Here is a 23,719-nt window from a genome sequence, read left to right on the forward strand (position 1 = left end):
CACGAAACAAACGGAGGCATAATTAAAATGTCAAAATAAAAAAAAATAATCTAATACAGGAAGGTGCTTGAAAATGAAAAAAAAAAAACAAGAATTTGTTAAATTGCACAGATGTATCTATTTTTTAAATTGGTAAGGCAAGATGATGAAAGCTTTGCTGGAGATTGCGACAGACAAATAATTACATCGTACTGCGTGGGGCATTTTGCTTCAATTAAATCTACCGAGCGGACGTTGGAACTTGGAAGGGACAAATGCGGTTGCGGGTTGCAGGTATTATTAATGCTCGATCGATGCAATTACTTAATCCACTCAATTCAAATAAAAAAATAATAATTTGCCGAATGAACATAGCTCTTTTTTTAAAGGTTAATACGATAAAAATCCTAAATTAATATACATGTGACAAATTTACTCTAAATTATATTTTTTATCATAAAAAATCATAAACCGATATACTTGTGATAAATTTACTCCAAATCGGTACATTTGTGACAAATTTACCTTCAATTAGTTTTCGTTTAACTTAACCATTAAATTCCTAAGTTGGATGACACATAACAGTTGACGGGTGTACTAGCTTGAAATTTTTATCCTATGTTTGTCACAAGTGTATCAATGTGGGATTTTTCATAGTATTAACCCAATTTAACAAATGGTAAATTTGTCACAGGTGTACCAATTTGAAGTTTTTTGTAGATTTGTCACGTATGTAACAGTTTAGGATTTTTGGTGGTCAAAAAAATAGTTTCGGGTAAATTTGTTACAGGTGTACTAATTTATAATTTTTCGAGGTAAAAAAATTGGAGTAAAATTACCACAAATGTGCTAGTTTGGAGTTTTGCGTGATATTAATTATTTTTTAAATTATTTCAATGACTTGTCTTTTTGTCTTTTACTCTGGACGGCCATGCTTCTTAAAGTAAGGTCTCTTCCGCCGTATTTTTGTTTTTTACCTGGCAGAGAAAAGAGGAGATGATATACTTTATACATTACCACCATATCTTCACTTTGAGGTCCACTGCCAGTTCATCTTTCTTTCGCAGAGATGAGCAGAAACGTAGGTCCACATTGCAAATATGATTGCCAATACAAGAATCACATAAAAGGTTTTGTTAACGAGTGATTTCGGGTCACTTATCAATCACACTTAGTAAGTAAATCTTTTGATTTTCTTGCATTAATCACACTATATGGGAGAGGCGCAATGCATTGAAGATAGTAATAATCTAAGTAGCATCGACTCTGACAAAAAAAAAAAGTAGCACAAATACCGACATCGACACGCGACACGACACGACACGCCGACACATTATTTTTAAAATAAATAGAGAATCTCGACACATTTGAACACGTTGTATGTTAAATGTACATGTTTATGGATACATGATAATGTATATATAAAAATATAAGTGTGAGTTTCTTTTTTTTCTTCTTTTAGGGATTCACGAGTAGTTTTTTTTTTAATTTTTATGGATGGATATATTAATTTTGGGATGGTTAGATATATGACTTAAGTAAATATATTTGATAAATTTACATTTTGACCCCTAATTTATTGAAAATGCTTAAAATTGACCCGTGCATATCAAAATGGCATGTCAAGATGCTAGACTCTCGTGTTGCTGGTGTGTTCGAAGCGCTAACTACATGTTTGTCACATGTCGGAGAGTGCCCAAGAGTGTCAAACATAATGTGACACGACAATTAGGCTCTCGGAGAGTATTAGTACTTCCTTGGTAATAATCATAGTTTTAGGGATCTTATTAACAATTACATCTTTATATAAATTTTGATCAGCTTTTTTCCTTAGTCCGTCTTTCTAAAATTATCTCTCGAGGCTCATATCACTTACATAAATTAATAAAAAAAAATATTGTCCTCGTCCACGAGAATCTTTTGACAAAAATTATTATCGGTAATGAAAATATTTTCATTGATTAATTATTTTCAATCATACATGTGCTTATTTATTCATTTTTTTTTTAAACAAACGCATCCTAAGGATTTAGAAATTTTTATGACAAAAAAAAAGGGATTTAGAAATTTACCCCAAAAAAGAATCTCAACTATTTCAATGAACACATCTCTGTTGTTTTCTGCCATTACTGCCTAGAAATGTCAATATAGGATTTCCTTTTTATTTAACATGACAAAGCAATGAGGAAATGGGGAATGTCGGTGTGTTTTTCCAGGAACAAGACATGCACGCTCACCTTTGTCTGCTTCTCTGGTTTTCATAGATGCTTCTCATCACTCTACGCAAGTGCTGGGGGGGGATAATAAGGACTTTTGGGAGTGGGACGCTGGGTGAAGAAATTCAATCAAATCTTTCCCAAAGTATACAAAAACGACAAGAGCGTGATCCTCGCAACAAAGACCGACTTTCGAAATATCACGAAGCTCGATAATTAAGTCCATAGGACTTAGGGTCGAGGGTTCTTCATTCCATCTCCGGTGCATGACGATAATAGTTTTCGACAGGGGATTTGTTTAAATTGCGCATTTGTTGAGGTCCTAATGTCGCAAAATAACTTATCTATTTTCAAATGAAAGACATTCGAGTATTTTTCAAGACTCCTTTGGCTTTGTCAGATTCCACTGTGTTGGTCTTATTTCATTCAATCTTTGTGGGGACGACTGTCCTTCTTTCTTTTTCTTTTTTGGTTTAAGAGTAGGAAGTTGATGGCATATTTCGATGCCCCACTACTTGGCAGCTGGCGCTTGCTGCATAAGGTTCCAATTCTCTTGGGTGGTATGCCTACCAATGATTAATGTCAGAGAAGAGTGCAAAAAACATTACAAGTTTCTAATTCCTACAGGACAAAAAACTGCCGTAAAGTCATTCTACTGTGTGTTATTCTCGACGTCTTTACCAAACTTAAAAAACAAGACAAAAGCTGTGAAATTCAGACATGCTGGTGCACTTCTTCTCTTTTTCGTCCATTTGGACTTTTTCTTTATTCAAATCGTTGACTAGATTTTTATTAATTACCAGGAAAGTGATGAATTCGTAGATTGTCTTCAAATTGGTTTCTGGGTTTCTTTTGAATCTTCTAAATTTACTCGTCTATTTGTATTGTTACTCTGTTTTACAGCTGCCACAACAAGACAGAGATACCAGCAAACCTCTGGAAAAAACAAAATTCTATTGAAAGTAGGTATCTTTAGTTAGTAATTTGTTTCTTTTTGTTTTGAAGAAGCGGAATGGTATTTAACTATCTAGAACTTTCCTTTGTATAGTATATAAAGCCTTCAAAAATTTCAATGGAATTGACTGAATTTCTTTCCCCTTTGGAATGCTAATCACAGTGGTAATTTTTGAGTGTCTTTACATCCCTTAGCCATAAAAGAACGTATTTACATCTCTTTAATGTGCATAATGTATACCGGTATATGGGAATTCACTTGGAATTAGTATATGTGCATTAACCCATCTGCGTTTGGTTTGGTTTTGGGAATGGACTTTGGGGAAATGCAAAAACCTTTATTCTAGGAATTTGGGGAAATGCAAGTTGCATTTGGTAAAAATTCCTTTGTAAAACAACATTATTTTGGTTAGATAATGTTTGACAAAATTCTTCTTGCAAAGGGCTTTCACTGCTTTTTGTCTACTTTTCATTAAAAAAATATCAAACCCTTTGTCGGCCTTCGCAAGCTCTGGCGAAGGGCTTAGGCAACCGACAAGCCGGATTTGGTGCCAGCGGCCGTCATTGAGGTTGCACGACCCAGACAACCCTCGTCGAGGTCGCGCGATCTTGGGAGGCCCCCTGCGGAGGTCGGAGACGGTCGCTTGGTTCGCGCTACCTCTATGGCCTCCCTCGCGCAGAGATGATGAACAGTGATAACGAGGGCAAGACCGGAACTGAAAAATTGCTGATGGTAGTATTGCAAGAAAAAAGAATTATTTAACCCTAGAAATAGTCTTCCGTAAATGCTGAAAGCGTAAAGCAGGTGGGGACATGTTCTGGACTTTCAATAAAACTATGAATCGAAAATGAGACCAAGGTGGTGCGGCAGGTGGGTGAATACAATCCGTCTAGGAGTATTGCCTTGTGGCATTTGGGAGAGTATTGAAAAGAAAAATCTCGTATGATTTCATTGTCATCTCGGAGACCAAAATTCAAAATCGGAAACTACATCATTCGTAGATGTTTCTGCTTAAGGAACACTCAAACAGTCTTCATCTTCATAAAACGGTTGAAAATAGTGTGACGGCGGATTATACAGGCTCAAAACATTCCTCTATCTACGACGGAAGTGGAGTAAGTACAATCAAAGTCACCAACAACTGAGGCAAAACCAGAAGAGAACGACGGTGCGCTTCGACAGATGATGACGCCCGAACTGCTCTTGTCGCGTCCCCGTCGTTTCCTTCGGACGTATGTCGCACGGTTCTTGCCGACCCGCTTCTTGCTGTGGCATCGCACAAGCCAATGCCTGAATCGTAAAAAGACTCCGAACTATCTTCAAAGCCACCGCCCGCATCGTAGCAGAGTCCTGAGTTATTGTAGAGCCTCAGTTTCCTCCTCATCCTCCAGACCGTCTCTCTCCCCAGTGGGATTGGCCCCGTCAATTGGTTGTCGTTCAGCCTCAACTCCGCGATGCTCCTCAACTTCCGAAAGCTCTCCGGTATCGAGCCATTCAGGTGGTTCCGATCGAGGTGGAGCACGCGCAGGCTCGGCAGCCGGCCTAGTGATTCGGGGATAGGTCCATGCAGGTTCATGTTCGACAGTGCTAGAATGGTTAGAGCGTTCATACCATCGAAGGCGTCGTTTGGTATGGCTGCGGCTTCCGTCGGGTTTCCTTTCAGTATGAGCGCTTCGAGAGAAGTCATGTCCTTGAACGACTCGGGGAATGGACCCGAAAGGCGATTGTAGCTCAAGTCCAACAAAATGAGGTCTCGGAGATGGTTAATCGACTCTGGGATCGGACCGGTGAGACGGTTGTGGCTGAGGTCAATTTTGATCAGTGAGGGCCATGTTCCTAGGGATGATGGGATTGGACCAGTTAAGAGGTTCTGGTTCAGATCCAGGACACTCAAGGACGGGAAGCCGAAGCCCGGTATCAACCCGGTCAGTCTATTTCCGCTCAAGTCAAGCGACCTTAAACCGGTGACCCGACCCAAGGAACCCGGTATCGAACCATTGAGGTTGTTCTTGTGAAGATCAAGGACCCTCAGGCGGGTTAAGTTCCCAATTTCGCTAGGAATTGGACCCACATGCCCATTTTCTCGGAGCACCAAAGTTTGCAATGTGGAGCCAAGTCGGCCCAGGAATGCTGGGATTGGCTGGGGATTATGGCTGAAGCAACGGTAAAAGAACAAGGTCCTGATGTGAGGGAGCTTGGTCACGGACGGCGAGACGTAAGACCGGGCCGGGTCGCAGGTCGGGAACGCCGTGTCATCCGACAGCGCCCCGAACGAGAGCGAGACGATGTGGTACACGTCGTCCTTGTCGGGCATGCATTCTATGCCGTGCCACCGGCCGCGGCACACGTCGGCGATGTCCGCAGCCCACTCGTTCCCCGTGGCACGCATGATGTCGTAGACGGCCTCTTGCTCCCGCGCGTCGGTCCGGGCCCCATCCTTCAGCCCGTTCTGCGGGCCGTCGACTAGGCCGGAGTCGGAGGGTATCACGGTGAACGGCACGGCAAGAGGTACTAAGCAAGAGAGGATTGCGGCCGTGGAGACCAGATTCGGTAGAGAAATAAGATGGAGTTTCATCTTTTTTGGGAAGGACTGGGGAGGAAGAAATTGGAAGCAGTGGAGGGAGTTGATCTTTAGTTGAACCGTGCGTGGGCTTTGTTTGTTATAAAGGGGAATAGAGGATGAGATCGAACGAGGTCGGGTTGGTGCAGGCATTGAAGTGAGCAGCTCTAATTATAGGGTTCACGAGAATGGAGTGGAAATGAAATTAATGCGAGGAATTCTTAAAGCATTCAATGAGTTTCACGGGACTTCTGCTCGTGCTTGGGCTTTGAGGTACTGTCTGATTGGATATTGAATCGAACGACAGGGCTTGGGGATGTCCTAAACACAAGTCTTTAAGACAAATATTTACTCGAAAATTACACGCCAATGAGCGGAGAAATTGTCCAACCTACTGTACGGATGGCCAATGCAGACCTAGGCTTCTCAATTTTGCAAATTTTTAGTACTAAACATTTGTGAGAAATTCTTCAATTAAGTTCTTTCGGCTAATTTTCGCGGGAAAATCACAGACGTGGTGGTGTGTCGCGTGGGACGGGCCAACAATGACTAGACCGCCGCTTCAGCAATTTCCGCCAAGAAATTGACCACAATGAATTTTTGCGCAAAAAATTTAAGACTAAATTGATATACGTACAATAATTTTATGACTGATTTGGTAATTTTTTTTCTAAATTGACAAGCACGTTTTCATCATGTCCCAATTATTATAGGTCAATGCTACTTGTATGAGACGAGTAGGAAACAATCTCGCCCAAAAAGCAAGTTTAATCAATTGCATATGCATCTCATGCACCGAAGAATGACATTTAGATGGTCAAAGAAGGTCATACCAATGAATACTCGATTGAATAAAGACCTTTTTTCTATCCCTTAAAATTTTCCGATTAATTGAAAATTGACTAAATCTGATGACATGGCTCCAACCAGTTAAGTTTGAACGTTGCAAAAAAAAAAGGTTATATGTGGATTATCCATGTGACATATTCATATCAAATCAAAATATAATAATCAATGTCATTAAATAGCCGCGGGCATGTTAACATATCTTTTTTTTTTCTTATCGAAATTAGATGAATAAAAGGATGGATTTCTAACATCCAAAGTGGCATATAGGAATCAATGTCCTTAAAATGACGTCAGATTTGTTGTTTGAGCGAACAATAAGAGTACATTGAACATTCACCAATAGTTTGGGGATCATATTGGATAAATTAAAAGTACATGGACGATATTAAACATTGGAGCAAAATGTAGGAATCATTTGTGTCATTTTTATTTTTTTCAAGTTTATATATGCTTCAGTCATGTTTTTTTAATAATCTTCGATACCATTTATTAACTCCTCGATAGTTCGAGGCCTTTTTTTAATTTTTTTGTATATTGTGTATTTTATTGGACTCGATTGTTTCGTCTGAATTCTAAGACGTTAAATTCGAGGGTATTCAATAAGAAGAAGGGAAGAAAAATATTTTCTTTCAACTTATGGGGGTGATGGTGGGGAAAGTAGGCTCTATGTCATCTTCGGATGGCTACCGCCGGGTAGGGTACTATAATAGCGTCCCGTACCTGGGTGAATCATCGGAGCTTCGGCTCTCGCGTCGTCGACCTGTACTTTCCACAATATCTTGAACCAACTTATCGGTGGCATACCCCTGGTTCAAGACACTGTGTAGAGATAATTTGTATCGATTTTTTTTGTTGTTGTTGCAAGTTTATATATGCTTCAGTCATGTTTTTGAATAATCTTCAATACCATTTACTAATGTTAGGAAAGATTTTGAATTGATATTCCTCGGTAGTTTGAGGCCTTCTTTTTTAATTTTTTTTTTGTATAATGTGTGTTTTATCAATAATTTCTTTTCATTATGTAATAACACAAATATTTAATGTTTCTGTGGTTTCACTTAATAGTTCAAATGTCAATTTTTTTTTTTTTGGTCGGAAACACACACCGCATGTGCACATTTGATAGTGAAAATAAAAGAACCGTCCCTTAAAGTTCCTACAAGGATTTTGAAGAGAGACAAAGAAAAAGAAATTGTTGCACGAAACGAAGTTGTTTGTCATGAAAAGTCCCGCTATATCTCCATAATCCATGATTTTATAATCCCTGTCTAAGATTAATTTAATCATTTCAACAGAAACATCGTTTACAAACATTAATGATCCGACGTGGAATATCAACATATTGATGGTGCCACTGGCTCGCGTCCATATATTAATTTATTATGAAATACGCGTCGTTGTTGATTTTACTGTGTTATTTGAGATTTACATACAGTACTTGGATAAGATAAGCGTCTAGGAATTTTTTGGTAATTTCAACTTCATGCCATATTTCTAATGTAGCAGAGATAGATTATATAAACCTCATGCGTAAGTAACAAGATAACAAAACACAAAGTCTTTTTCAATTTGTAGTCCATTTCCTCTTCAATTTGAATTCCTTCATGTCTTATATAGTAATTCCTATAATCAATTATTAATGCTAACGAGTATCTCAAATAGGACCAGCTAAACATGCCAATTAAAGGAAGTTTTGAATCAAACCACATGCGTGCTTGCTCAGTTGCTCTCGTACCTAAGCACACTCTCTCGTGCCATACAAGTACAAGTCTCGTGTGAGTAGTGCTGTAACTTTCCTGTCGATTCGTCATGTGCAACACTCGCCACATATTTCGGGACGACCGATGCTCATTGTCAATAGAAAGCTGCTAGCGTGATAGTCTGATAGTCTTGTGAGTTATTTCTGATTACATGATCTCCCAATCAATGAATGTTTTATGCAAAATATGTAATGATGGTGTGTGGATTTACGGTTGAAATTATACCGTCCCCGACAATACCGTCGGGAAAGCATTTCCCTTATCGGTATTCGCACGTATCATGCATTCCTTCTCGTCTCGTATAATTAACTCATGTAAAAAAGAGGTTATAAAAGGCCTTGCTAACGAGTATCTCAAAGAGATTATCTAAATATGTCATTGAAGGAAATTTTACTTTTCAAACTAATTTAAACTATTTGACCCATTAAAAAGAAATATAAACCACATCATGCCCCCTCCTCTACCGAAAAGCACACTTTCTCATGTCAAGCAAGTCCGTATCTCTCGTGAGCAGCATCCGATTACAAACAAGACAGAAGCGATTACTAAGGGCGCGCATGGTAACACTTACGCTTCTGAAACACCATCAGAAGCAGAAGTTGATTTTTCAACTTCTCCATCAAAAGTTGATTTCTGATAAAAAAAGACGTTTGATAAAATTTCTACTTCTGAAATTTCTACTTTTAATCAAATACCGGTGGCCGGCGACCGGCGGCCAACGGGCGGGCATTGGTCCGCGGAGTCGAAGAAGTGATTTTTGAAGCTGAGAAGTAAAAATTTTTTACTTCTCAAAGTTGGCTAAAAATCCAACCAGAAGTAGAAATCTCTTTCAAAAGTAGAAATTCATACAGGAAGTCAATATTTTTACCAAACGGATTTCGGTTTCAAAAGCACTTTTGAAGTGTTTTTACTAAACGGATTTCAACTTCAGAAGCATTTCTGAAACGGCAATCTGCTTTTGAAGTGTTATCATGCGCGCCCTAATTTTTCCAACATTTCGTCATGTGCAGTACTTATCACATATGCCGGAACGACCGATGCTCATTGTCGATATTCACGTATACCACGTGTTCGTTTTTCCCTCATATAATTAACCCGCATGAAAATGAGGTTACATAATGTCATCCAAACGAATATCTCAAAGCGATTAGCTAAACTATGCCGGTAAAGAAAGTTTCACTCTACCGATCGAATTAATCACATCCGAGAATTCTCGGTCTCGTGTGAGTAGCGCCGGTCAACCAGACGAGGCATGACAAGAGCGATAAACAATTTTTCCCGTTGCTCCTTCGTCTGCAACACTTGTCGTATATGCTGACAAGACGGCGGCTCATCGGAAGTGCTCACGCGCGTCGCGCGTTCCTCCTTGTCTTACACAATGAACTTCTCTAAAAAAAGTCTTTGCAAGGAGGTCACGCAAACGAGTAGATCAAAGTGACTAGCGTAAGAAAAACCAAGTCTGTTTAGACAAAATCAGGCTTAAGTACACCTCAAGTGTCATAAGTTGTGTACGATGCTCACTTTAGTGTCAAAACTTTTAAATCAATCATTTTAATGCTAAATTTTTGTAACTTCGATTACTTAAGTGCCAACTTCTTTTAAAAACGACCACTTTAGTGTCAGAGCTAACGTGGCTTGCCGAAAATTCGAAACGTGGTATTTTTTATTAATATTTGAGATGACGTGGCTCGGTAAATTTGACACTAAAGTGATCATTTTTTAAAAATATTGACACTTCAATGATCGTTTTTAAAAAAAATTTGCACTTAAGTGATTGTTTTGAAAGTTTTGGCACTGAAATGATCGAATTTATAAAAACTTAGTACTAAAGCGATCAATTTGAAAATTTTGGCACTAAAGTGAGCGCCGTACACAACTTATGACACTTGAGGTGTACTTAAGCCGACAAAATCAATTTAGAGCACCGCGCGTCAGCAAACACCCATGCAAAGATGGCAGCACAAACTCCCCCTTGTACGGAAAAAAGGCCAGCCTTTAAGTGGAATTATTCAGTGCTCCCGATGTTTTATTTCCAATCCGTATCAACCGTTGGATACGTGCACACGCAAGGTGTCTGAACGCTTAAAATAAAATCGACGGTGGTGGACAAAGGTCCACGAAAACCCGTAGGCTCACCCGTACCTAATCAAAGTCGCTCCCTTCTGTTACATGGCTTGGCGCCAGGGGTCACTCTGCTCAACATTTTCCAGGAAAATTTCTCTCCCGGGAGACTCTGCTGAACAACATTTCTCGAGAGAGCAAAAAAGTGCTGTAAAGGAACGGAAGAGGCGTACTACAGTCGAAACCCGAGAGCTGTTTCACCCGTCTTCGTCGGTCTTCAGTCGAAGCTGAGACGAGGAGTCGAAGGTTTGTTCTACAGAGGTGCGGCCATTTTTTACGACGCGTTCCTGTTCCATTTCGTGCATGTTCTTGTCTACTCGCGTTTTTGCTCGTGGTTTTTGATCGTGCGTGTCTTAAAGAGGTAGCGAAGTGTGGAAGCTGAAGCCCTAATTTCGGTGTTGGTTTTTTTTTTTTTGGCAGTGAACGTAGCGAATTTGCGCGGTGAATCGAGTTGATCAGTGTCGAGGATGTCGGCGCTGAGTAAAGAGCTGGTGCTTCTGATACTTCAACATTTAAATGAAGAAAACTACAAGGAGACAGCTCATAGGTGAGATTCTCTCCGAGAATTTCTCGACGTGTTGGGATCGTCCTGTGTCTTGCGCTTGTCTGTGTAATTGGCTCTGTTTGCTTGTTTAAACATGAGGGAAACGGAGATCTTCTCTTTATGTAATCATGGTGATGACACACTTGGGTGATGCTGCGAGCAATTTGGACCCTGTTTGTCCGTTGTATCTCTCTTGGAGCTTGGAACTCTTTAGTTTCCTTGTTCATCTGGAATTAAGTTCCCGTGCTGGAGTTAATTCAGTTTTGACCACGAATTAGCATTGGGCCGCCGAGGGTTGTCTGCTGACTGTCATGTTTCTCTCTGTTTGGTCGATATAAGAAGCCGTGGGAATCTTAAAGGCCGCTGACTGTTGGTTTGGCGGAAAATGAGCATTTAGAGAACTTAGGGTAGTTATTTGGGGCTCCTGTGTTCCCGTCATTGATCGAACGGCATGACATCATGATATAGTGAAGATGCTTTGGTAAATTTGTTGTCCATTAGCATATTTTGGTTGGTTGATTATTAAGCACAATGAAAACATACTCAGAGCCAATGGTGACTTGTTTTCATTCTCCCTCTCTGGTTTTTATTTTCTGATTTGCATTGTTGTCACGTGAAGATTGGAGAAAGAATCTGGCTGCTTCTTCGATATGGAGCATTTTGAGGATCTTATGACCAATGGGGCGTTGGATGACGTTGAGCAGTATCTTTCCGGGTTCACAAAGTCTGATGACAATAAATACTCGACGAAGATTTTCTTTGAGATTAGGAAGCACAAATATCTCGAAGCATTGGACAGGTAAACCAGAGATTCTTCGTGTGTAAGAGGTGTAATTTTCTGGGACTATGTTTTATGGCTTCTTGACTTTGTCTTTTCAGAGGCGATAATGCTGAAGCTACAGAAATCCTTCGTAACGACCTCAAAGCGTTTTCCACTGACAATGAAAAACTTTTCCAGGAAATGGCGATGCTTATGACCTTAAATAACTTTAGGTATGTTGCGTGATTTTATTGATTTGTATGCAGCTAATTACGATACATGATCCACGATGCAAAAGCTTGCAATTTGTAAGCTGTAGGACCAAATGTGGACATCTACATAAATGGCCAAACTTATCAGCTAATCGCTGTTGGCAATTTGATGAGTGACGTGTACAGCTTCTGGAAAATGGTTTTGGAGAGTAGGAAAAAATCTACACGTTTAACAATTTTCAAAAGAGGAGCCATTTTATTGTAGACATAAAGACACAATTGGGGGTCAAACAGAGGAAGAAAGAAGCATCTAATCTCCCTGCTTTTAAGTCCTTTTTCATACAGTTGTATGATTGCTCCTGCAAGGTAGGACAAACTCCTGTGGGAGACTATAATTTGCACCTTCAAGTTTTATGACAGTTCCGTTTTTTTCTCCTTGGAAACTAAACTGTGTTAATTTTCCCCTTGAGGTTTACACAATTGCTTCATCTTTCCCTAGCTTCTGTCTATGAGACTTTTCAGGAAGAAATCGGCATGCCCTTCTCACTGGACTTATTCCTAGCTTCATAGTTGGGTACATTCATAAAAACCATCGGTTTGGTCCTGAAGACATGTTTCTTAAAGTTGCAAAGCGTGTTTCGCTGTAAAAATACTTCAATTTGCAGCAAAAGGTCAGGTAAAACAAAGCTAAGGAAAATGGTAGAGTTTGGCCTCTGTTGAAAGAAGGCTGCCAAAGGGACATCTTGGACTAGTGGAACCTGGGAGGCTTTTACTTGCATGTGAGAACCTTATGGTGGAAACACCCTCCTGGGTTTACATGTAATCTAATGTGTCCTTGTTTCCACCTAGCTTCGCAGCTGTGAAACCCAACCATCCTCTTCAGTTTTACATGCCAATCTTGTATAGTATTTTAATGAATTGGCATATTAAAACCCTTTAGTCACCTTTAGAAGTGCAACTTTGGTGCCAAAGCGAATGGTTTTGACAAGCATGCATTTCTTGAAGCTGGGAACGTGTCACTTACAGAAATCCTCAGGAGGTCTCAATTTTTGGGAGGTAGAAGGTTAGGGCAACATAAAGTAGTTGCACAAACCTCAAGGGGGGCAGACTTAAGTTTCCACTTGCCTGTCATTACAGCTTGAGAATTTACAAGAAAAGGGATGACAACCAGATAAAGTATATCAGCTAGGTACTTGTTTTGGCCCTTTTTGGTTGATCCTCCTTCATTTCTTTCTTTGGGACAATTTCAGGGAGATTGAGCAGTTATCAAACTACGTAGACTCTAAGAGTTCGAGGGCCATAATGCTAACTGAAACCAAAAGGTTGGTTGAGGCAAATCCACTCTTTCGTGATAAGCTTCAGTTTCCTTGCTCAAAAAACTCGAGGCTGAGGGCACTTATGGATCAGAGGTAAATCAATCAACAGTTATGTAATAAAGGTTTTCCAAGTCACAGCTTTTCTTTAATCTTGTTCATCCTGCATAGCTTTACTGTGTTGCATTCAAAATGCAGTCTGAATTGGCAGCACCACATGTGCAAGAATCCCAAGCCTGACCCTGAGATAAAGACTCTCTTTGTCGATCATACTTGTGAGACATCAAATGGAGCTCCTGCTCCACCTCCTGTAATGAATCCTTTGTTGAGTTGCACTCCCAAAACTGGTGGATTCTCAGTGGTAGAATCTCTTCCTGTAATTAAGAAGTGTGTGTTTGAAAGGTCTTTGCTTTTAGCTTTCCACATTTACCATTGCTTTGACATTTGGAATTTGGCTTTTATGTAAGATGGAACACTTTAGATCTTTAAAGTAACATTATGTAGAAAATATTTTTCTTGGTCCGTCAAAAAGGAATATAACATCTTTTCATTCCATGGGAAACCCAAAAATACGTTTGACAGTAAGTCATGCTGGACACGAGATGATTAGCTCTTATATGTCTTTTGGATGGAATATGAACAAAATGCAGGTTATTTAGTTTAGGTTTTCTTATTAACAAAACATCTATTTCTTTCAGCCTTTGCTGTTCTTCCAGCTAGCGTCCATGACACCGCAACCAACAGTCTCTGGCTGTCCCATTGTAATACCTGCTTCCAGCCCTGCAGGTTGGAATTACACTTTGACAAACATTTCTCCTTCTCGTTATGCTTAAGTTCTCAGGAATGAAGTATTCTCAACCATGTATGTTCTTGATAAGATTACTGCAACATGCCTTTTCCAATCATAATTGTCATGTTCAATCTGAATAGCTATTTAGGCAACTAAATATCTTTTCTAAAACATTTGAGTTGTTTCTTATCAAGAGAGTTTCCATGTTGTCCCAGCTTACGTAGAAAAGCAAAGTGTGACACATGCAAAATGAATATGATCACACAAGTACGTGTTCCGTGTGAATTGAACAAAAGTTGACCCGAGTTGTTTACTTCCATATGCATGTTATGGGAGCATCTAGGTCTTTAGATGTGGTGTGGCTGCTTTCTGGTTCCCATTGTTGTATATAATACCGTTTCTGAATGCAAAGGATGTCGTTGCATGCGAATTCTCGATTCTTATGCTTTTTAATATTTTTTGTGTCCATTTAGTCTTACCATTTGGCATGTTACATAATTGGACCAGCACCTATGATAAAACGCCTGAGAACGCCTCCTTACAGCCCAGCAACAGATGAGGTGCACATTATCAAGAGATCCAAACCTATTGGGATATCAGATGAGGTAATTTATTCACTTTTGTAGGGTTGGAAATCCTTCGCATTAAATGAAAAGAATTTATATGAACTTACGGTACCACCAATCTCAAACTGAGAACTGAAAAGACAGATGTTATCTCCTTAAACATTGAAAAAGTGACTCAAAAGGGATTAGAACAAACGCCCATAATACAATCACCGTCAACTCACAGATTAGTATGTGGGTCATAGTGATTTTTACGACATTAGTGAAGGTAATCAGTTTACTGGTTTTTGGACTGATAAACAGACACGGAACCACTAATTTGAATAAATGAGAAAATAGCTCAACCCAAACCAAACCTACATCCTGATCACACCAAAATTTTGTTTTATTTGGTTCAGATAATCTGATTTAGGTTGTTTAACACCCCCAGGTTTTGGACTATGGAGTGAGGTTACATGTCTACTACACTTGCTCCATGGACGCCGCCTAATACCTGTGTACCACTAGATCCATTGTCCTTTTCCTTTGGCATCCGGCTAATGTAGATTGTGGTGGTAAAGTTGCAGAGGAAAGAGAGACTTGACATTGAAAAGTGACATTAGGCTTCTTTTTTGGCCTAAAGATTTCCTGGTTGAGTGCTTATGTGTATTTCCCCCTACAATGTATAAGCTCATTGTTTTCCCTTTTTTGTACTTGCTTGTTGTTTTTTGCCACATTAACAATGAAGAGTGAGGTCAAGCTTTAGTTGCTACACTCACAAAAAATCGAGTTGTAGTTTTAAAAAAGTAGTTCAGGGTAAGCCAGGATAGATTTGAAGTCAAGGGGTTTGTTTCACCCTAAGGTTCATGAGTTTAGGTTCTAAACATTGCCACCTATCTCTGGTCTGATCAATTGTTACTGTGGCTGTGCATGCTGTTAAGCTTCATTTTGTTTGCAGCTGAGAACCATACACCACACTTAGTTTGCTTTACGCTGTTGAAAGTCCGGGAAGCATGCCATTTTCTCTCTCTTGCAGGTTAACCATCCGGCTCTGCTGCACTCTTCTGATGACTTGCCAAAGACTGTTGTTTGCATTTTGAATCAGGGATCTGCTGTCAAGAGCATGGATTTTCATCCAGTACAACAAACTCTACTTCTTGGTAAGTTCTTGTCTCTGTTTAACCTTTGTGTGCGAACATTGTATCTCCAAATATTTCTTTTGGCATTTAAATACACAACTATTGAATTCTCATTAAGTCCTCTGACATGTCAATTTCAAGTCGGAACAAACATTGGTGATATCAGAATCTGGGAGGTTGTCAGCAGGGAAATGCTTTATTTGCAGAGTTTTAAGGTCTGGGACCTTGCGTCGTGTTCAGTGAATTTGCAAGTATGAGTTTCATGCCCAAAATCAATCTAATTAGTTGATTATATGATTTTCCAAATCATAGGAGCAATTATCATGCTTATGTTAGTTGTGAATTGTATATTAGGCATCCTTGGCCGGTGAATATACTGCATCGGTGAATAGAATCGTCTGGAGTCCTGATGGAGACCTCTTTGGTATGCTTAAGAGTGCTTCCAACTTGCTTCAATGAAAATTTGTTGATATTGTCCTTCAAATTGAATCATTAAGGACTATTTATTCTCATTCATGTTTAAATTTATGTTCTTTTTATTCTTGGCATTTGAAAACTAAATGATTTCATGTATTTCGGGCAGTGTCTTTGAAAGTTTCTATTTCCCGTTTAGATTGAAAATGGACTTGTCCCTTATTTGCTGAGGATCTTGCTGGCTTCTCTTTTAGGTGTCGCATATTCGAAGCACATAGTTCAAATATACTCTTATAGTGGTGGCAATATACAGAATCACTTGGAGGTTTGTTTTATTCACGTGCCTGAATATGTTCCACAGTATATTTTTTTTTTTGGCTTTTGTTCCAACTTATGTTTTTCTTAGTGTTCTTTTATCTATTAGTGTCTGTTCTTCCTCTCACAAAATGCTTCTCAGATGGATGCTCATGTTGGTAATGTAAGCGATCTTGCTTTTTCACAATTAAAAGAGCAACTTTACTTTGTCACTTGTGGTGAAGACAGGACAGTAAAGGTTTGGCTAAAACCCTTCTTCGTCCTATATCTTCAAGGATGTTAGCCGTCATAAAACTTTTTCGTTATCTAGGTGTGGAGTGCTATTACCGGCAGTAGACGATACACTTTTGAAGGCCATGAGTCACCTGTTTACTCAGTGTGCCCTCATCACAGGAACAATGTTCAGGTATCAACTCTATTTCTGCTTTCACAGACAATAATGGCACAGGGGACAAGATTTTCAAAATAGAAGTGTGTATTAGGATTGGTTCCTCAAAACTTTTTTCTCTTTAGCAAGCAGTTCAGGACCTTTTACTTTCTTCTGGTCCAGCTTTCTTACCCGTGATTGTGTCTTTTCTTCCTTAGTTCATCTTTTCAGCAACGGTTAATGGGAGAATGAAGGTATGGTTGTACGATAACATGGGTCCTAGACTTGATATTGATGCTCCTGGCCGTTGTTGCACAAAACTACTGTACTCTGCTGATGGGACAAGGTACCTGTCTTGTTCTTCCCTGTAATGAATGCTTTGCTCTAGGATCAGACACGCGAGTTCGTCAGGTCCTTTAAATATATCTTTCTTTTGTTTATGTGCTTGGCAGGGTTTTTTCATGTGGGACTAACACGGAAGGAGAATCCTACCTTGTCGAGTGGATTGAAAGCGAGGGGACCATTAAAAGAACGTATCATGGCCTAGGAAAGTGTTCGGTTGGGGTTGTCCAATTTGATACAGCTAAGAACCGATTCTTAGCTGCTGGTGATGAATTTCTAATTAAAATTTGGGATATGGACAATGATAATGTCTTGACAACTATCGATGCAGAGGGTGGTTTACCGGTATGCTTGCTGAGGTCACCCTTGATTAATATGCCATGATTTTTTTTTTGGGAAGGAGTTAGAATATTGTTTTTTTTGACAATATCAAAATCTCTTTTAGGTTTCTCCCTGCATAAAATTTAATAGAGAAGGTTTACTCTTGGCTGTCTCGACAAGTGAGAATACTGTCAAAGTACTTGCAAGTGATAAAGTTTTGCACATTCTTCATTCCAATGGAAGTCATGCGCTGGATGCGTCTAAAGTTTTCTCTGGAACGGCAGCAAAGGTAGGGTGAAGTTTATATCGACTGACCCATTTATGACCCATTGTATTTATGCAGTTTCATCATGCAGGGTCCTACAACAGGGTCTTTGGGTGCTTCCAGTTCAACAGCTGGAACGAGCATTTCCACCAGCGATAGAAACTCCCCAGCACCTTCAATATTTGGGATGGTAAGAACATCCTTCCCCCATTGAAAATCGGAAATTTGAGGTTCTAATATTGAGAGCATAGTGATTTTGATTAGATCATTGTACACTCTTTAATTTCTCATTAACTTTTGTTAGATATGTATGTCATTTATATGCTTTTGTTTTAATGAAGTAAGAACCATCAAACTGGATAGCACTAATACACATAATTTGCAGAATGGCGATACCGCAAATGTTAAAACAAGAACCAATGGTGAATTAGAGAATTCTCAAGCCTGGAAGCTAAAGGAATATGATGAACGATCTCAGATTCAGTCTTTACGGCTTCCAGATAGGCTGCGGCTGACTAGGGTATGTATTAGCTCCTCTGGGGACCTCAACAGAATTTGCAGTACATATATTCCCTTTTGGCTCCTTTGGGTTGCATGTCAGGCTATTTGTTCGTTGGTTCAGCTTTTTCTGTGAATCTAGTAGATTAAATGTTTGATCTACCTTTTGTGTGCTTAGTTTTAAGGGAGTTTGGTCATTTTGCAGAAATCAGCATAAGCAGAGAGCTTAGTTTCGTTGGATGTACATTCCCTTTGCTATTGTTTTTGGTCTCCTATTTTACTTCCCTGAAGATTTTCTCATATAGCAAATATCTCTTACTGATAATCATGAGGACTTTAGTTTTCTCTCATCTCAACTTAGAATATCTGCTCTTTTGTAGAGATGTATCCATATTTTTTATACTACTTCTTTGGTTATATTTGTAGAATTAACCAAGAGATAGGGACCCATTTTTTTTTTGGGTAAGGTGGACCCCTTTTTTTTCAGTTTCACATTTTGTGAACTTCCATGATGATTTTTATTGACACAGCAATGAGATCCATGGATGATTGATGTCCACAGCTGATTACAACCGTGCATGGATAAAATATTTCATACTTCATATTTCAGATTACTGGGATGATATATACAAGTTCAGGAGGTGCTGTACTTGCTTTAACGAATAATTCCGTGCACAAACTTTGGAAATGGCAACAGAATGAGTTTAATCCATCAGGAAAGGTATGTCATGTGCTTAAATAATTTCTTAGCTTGTTTGTTTGTTAATCTTCCACTAAATAAGCCGTGAATTTGTTGTAGGCAACCTGTGCTGTCGAACCAAAATTATGGCAACCCTCCAGCGGAATAATCATGACTAATGACACAAGCAGCATAATTCTTGACGATGCCATCCCCTGCTTTGTCCTTTCAAAGAATGATTCTTATCTACTGTCCACTTCAGGAGGAAAACTTTCTCTTTTCAATATGTTGACATTTAAGGTGTGGCATCTTGAGGAGTTTTGTTTCTTGGTTTGGTACTGACTAGAGAAATTATAGTGCTTGTGTTTGAATTTTCTTGACTGAAGGTGAGTACCTACTTTTTTCTTTTGCTGCAGACAATGGCAACTTTCATGCCGCCACCCCCTGCAGCAACGTGCCTTGCGCTCCACCCTCGAGACAATAACATAGTAGCCATAGGCATGGAGGATTCTTCCATCCAAATCTTGAATGTCCGAGTTAATGAGGTATTTGGCTTCATCAGAAACTGTGGCTGCTGGTTTCAAATTAGTAGTCAGATGTGAATTTTCTTCTTGTGACCACTTTGTAGGTTCAAAGTAAGATTATAGGTCATCAAAAGAGAGTAACTGGTCTTGCCTTTTCTGACATATTGAATGTTCTTGTGTCATCAGGAGCTGACGCTCAGGTATGTTTATCACAATATGATGGAGAATAACGTTCTGATGTGTGTCGATTCTCTCTCTCTCACATGTGCATGTGCTCTCCGCAGCGCAGTCATGTGTAGGTTCTTCTCTCTTTGAGCTGTGGGTGGGTTGGTTGGCATAAAGATAGCGATCAAATATAGATTCGGTTGCATCATCTTGCTTTAACGTTGAAGTGATAGGTTGGCAGTCTGGAAATTATTATGTGAGAGTTTAAATTCCATTCTTGCTATGAGGTCAAACTTTATAGGACATGGAGCTGGAAGTCATCTTTGAGGTAATTCCTATTTTACGAGTCTTCTTCCTATTGCTGGAGCTCTGTGAGAAGAACCCACTTTGGCAATCTAGGATTTTTGCTGTCAGAATCAGACACTTGAAGTACTTGTTCTAATGCTAGCTAAAACTCCAACGGAAACATTACCTCTTGAATTTGTGAGGTGGCTGTCTGTCTGGAGTGATGATGTATTAGCTTTCTGTTACTTGTTTTAAGTGGTGCTACGTATATGAACTATAAATCACAGCTTTACTTTCGTTGAACACAAGTGATTGCCTGGATTTCTTGGATAAATTTTCCTTTTGCAGCTGTGTGTATGGAGTACAGATAAGTGGGAGAACCAGGCCAGTAAGTTCTTGCAAATCACAACTCGGGAGATGTCCTCTACTCTCGCAAAGACACGTGTCCTGTTTCACCAAGATCTACGGCACTTCCTTCTTGTTCACGAGACTCAAATAGCCATATATGAGGCTCCAAAGTTGGATTGTCATAAGCAGGTGTCTACTTGCATCCTTGATGGATCATTTTTTTTTTCTTTTTTCTTTTTTGGCTCAAGTTAAATGTGCTAATTATAGAACTCTTGTTCATAAGTGTACCCCAAGGTGTCCTTAAAAACTAATTTTCCGCTTCTATTTCACTAAGATCTGTCCGTTGATACGCATCTCCATTTATCAGATCCAATCATGCAATAAAAAAGTTCTTTACATTTACACGTGGTTAAGGTACTCCTCTTGTGCAGTGGTTTCCTCTGGAGTCTGATGCTCCAATAACAGATGCTATGTATTCGTGTGATGGCATGTTGATCTACACAAGCTTTGAAGATGGAAGCGTGGGCATTTTTAAGGCCTCAACTCTCCAATTGAAGTGTCGGATCAGCTCCGCTGCTTATCTGCCTTCTAATTCCAGGTGCATTCTTGAAACATTCAAGGCCTCATCTGTTTTGCAATTTAAGCTGTACTATCACTGATTCTGCTATATGACAGGTCCCGGGTATTTCCAGTCGTCGTTGCTGCTCACCCTAATGAACCTAACCAGTTTGCTCTGGGACTCACGGATGGCGGGGTTATTGTCCTGGAGCCTCCAGAATCGGAGCAGGGATGGGGCTCAGCTCCTCCCGTTCCAAATGGTTCGGGGCCAGAGCACATCCAGGTCTGAATCACACAAACTGCCCTGGGGACGTTGCTCATCTCCAAGTAAATAGAGCAAAAAGTAGCTGTAAGTATGATGCGGCGCTTGGTGTATAGGTTTTCTTGAGGCTTACAAGGACTTCCCTCCATACAAATCATGGATCGAGACTAAAAGGTACAGATAGTTTGACATAACATAGATACCTGGGAGATGAGGATTGGGAGATTTTTAAATCCAACAGGAGTATAGCAAAGCAAAGGCTTCTGCAGAATTTCATCATACATTGGAGATATACATAGGGACACCTGACTGAGCATTTAAATGCAGAATGTGAGTACATTTTCCTTCCTTGTTTCGTGCCAAACCCTATACAAGAGGAGGATGCTGTTTGACTGTCCTAAATGAAAGGAAACTCTGTTATCAACAGTACAATTTGCATTATTCCATGTACCCTCCTTTTTTTCTCTACAGGTACCTAGTTTCTTTCCTTATGCAGTGAGCCAAAAGAAAATAGAAATAAAGGGGCGCTTCATCGTCCGGATAAAAGTCGAGATAAATTCAGTGTCGAGATAGTTGGGCACGTGGATGCTGGGCCAATTAGACTGCTACTGAGGTTTTTCCTGGTATTTTGAGTTGAAATTTGAAACCAACACACAACGCCGAAGATCGAATTTAAAATCTCTCGAGACATGTTCCGACAAGACGCGACGTTTCGTTTCCCATGCAAACGTACGTGGCAAAGGCTGAGCACGTCCATGCAAGTCATCTTGAACCAAGCCACGACACGTGCGTAGTAACACAACATGGGACGGTCCTCGTTTGCACTTATCCCCCTGCCCTCCTTCGATGCTCGAATCATCCTCCTTAATATACTTACAAAGTTCCAGTAACTTTGAGAAAGAGAAACCGAACCCAGTCAAACAATGGCACAAATCAGCAGTGCGTCACCCTTGAGAGACAAGAAAGTGAAGGACATAGTCATCAACGCGAGGCGGCTCGTGGAGGTCCCTTACACGGCGTCCCTCGCCCACACCATGAACGCGCTGGTGGCGAACAGCGTGGTGGCAGTGCCGGTGGCGGCCCCGCCTGGCCAATGGATTGGCGCAGGCGGGTCCATGATCATGGAGTCCGACAAGCAGACGGGCACCGTCAGGAAGCATTACATAGGGATGGTAACCATGCTAGATATACTCACCCACATCGCCGGAGACGACCAGGTGAATGGCAGCGGCAGTGGCGACTGGTCGCCAGATCTCGATCAGAAGATGGCCGTTCCAGTGTCGAACATCATAGGACACTGTCTTGAGGGTCTCAGCCTCTGGACGCTAAACCCCAATACAAGGTGATATGAAGGTTTCACTTCATTTCATATATTAGAACTAATGTGTATGAACTCAATCATTAGGTCAGTTGTAGCTCTAATTGTTGGAAAATATCAAGGAGCTTTTGGGAACTTATTACTGAATTTATACGCAGCATCCTAGATTGTATGGAAGTGTTGAGCAAAGGCGTACACCGAGCCCTGGTGCCGCTAGACAGCCACATGGAGAACATTTCTGGGGTTGAGCTCGTGGAGTCGGCGTCGAGCTATCGGATGCTCACGCAGATGGACGTGCTCAGGTTCCTGAAGGAACACGAGTCCGGTGCTGTGGCCATCCTGTCACGATCCGTGGAGGATCTAGGAGCGATAAACAGGAATGTCTTCGTGATTACCGATAGGACAAGAGTCATTGAGGCCATCAAGTGCATGAGGGCTGCTCTGCTCAATGCTGTCCCAATCGTGGCTTCAGGTGTTCTCGAGGAGGAAGATCACAGCCAACTTGTGGATGTATGGCCTTCTCATCCTGCTAGTTCCCTATCATTTCGGCTTTCTCCGGCCTCGCATTTTCGATGACTTTGCAAGTCCGAGTCTCATCTTTTTCTCATTTCAAAAGAGATTGCAACTAGTATAATTTTGTTGCATCTGTGTATACCTTGTTTCAGACTATTGTCACTTACTTTAGTCCTATCTCTGGACTGTTGAACACACAGGGAAGAGGCAGGAAGCTCCTGGGCACGTTCTCGGCGACTGACTTGAGGAGGTGCCACGTTTCTGCACTGCGACCATGGCTATCGGCGACCGCACTCGAGTTCACGGAGACAATATCCACGAGCCCTTTATACTCGGCTCCTAGGGAGGGAGCTCTTTCCCGGGAGCTCGTGCCTTGCAGGGATGACACGCCGCTCGCCGAGGTAATGGACATGGCCGTGAATAAACATGTGCATAGAGTGTGGGTGGTGGATCACGGGGGCTTGCTGGCCGGGCTCGTGTCCCTCACGGACATGATTGGAGTCCTCAGGGCTTCACTACTGTCTGCATAGCACTCGGCCCTAGCCCTAACATTTGCGGGTTTTTGTAACGCTAGTGAAGATCTGTCTGGTATCCGGCTTAAATGGCAGAATTTAGTTTTCTTCCACTGATTGGAAGCTTGATGTTGACCATTGGAAAGAGCCTTGTTAGCTTCACAAGAATCTCTTATCTTGTGCGGGTCAACCTTAAGAAGCATTCTGTGTCTTTTGCATTTTGACGTTCTATAAAGACTACAAAGTTCAAAGCTAGCCAGTCCAACCCTTTGGCTATCCTGCGTGTGTTT

The 23,719-nt window shown here is 40.6% G+C and overlaps 1 protein-coding gene and 1 pseudogene across 1 annotated transcript; one reads left to right on the plus strand and one right to left on the minus strand.

The window, feature by feature from the left end:
* Nucleotides 1-4,077: 4,077 nt before the first annotated feature.
* Nucleotides 4,078-5,756, minus strand: LOC115737988 (protein TOO MANY MOUTHS). Its single transcript, XM_030670470.2, has one exon. The coding sequence runs from the start codon at nucleotides 5,723-5,725 to the stop codon at nucleotides 4,250-4,252; it is 1,476 nt and encodes a 491-aa protein (XP_030526330.1). The 5' UTR covers nucleotides 5,726-5,756; the 3' UTR covers nucleotides 4,078-4,249.
* A 4,783-nt stretch (nucleotides 5,757-10,539) lies between these two features.
* Nucleotides 10,540-23,708, plus strand: LOC115737924 (annotated as a pseudogene).
* Nucleotides 23,709-23,719: the final 11 nt, after the last annotated feature.

The sequence above is a fragment of the Rhodamnia argentea genome, chromosome 8, assembly GCF_020921035.1.
Source record: "Rhodamnia argentea isolate NSW1041297 chromosome 8, ASM2092103v1, whole genome shotgun sequence".
Lineage (NCBI taxonomy): Eukaryota > Viridiplantae > Streptophyta > Magnoliopsida > Myrtales > Myrtaceae > Rhodamnia > Rhodamnia argentea.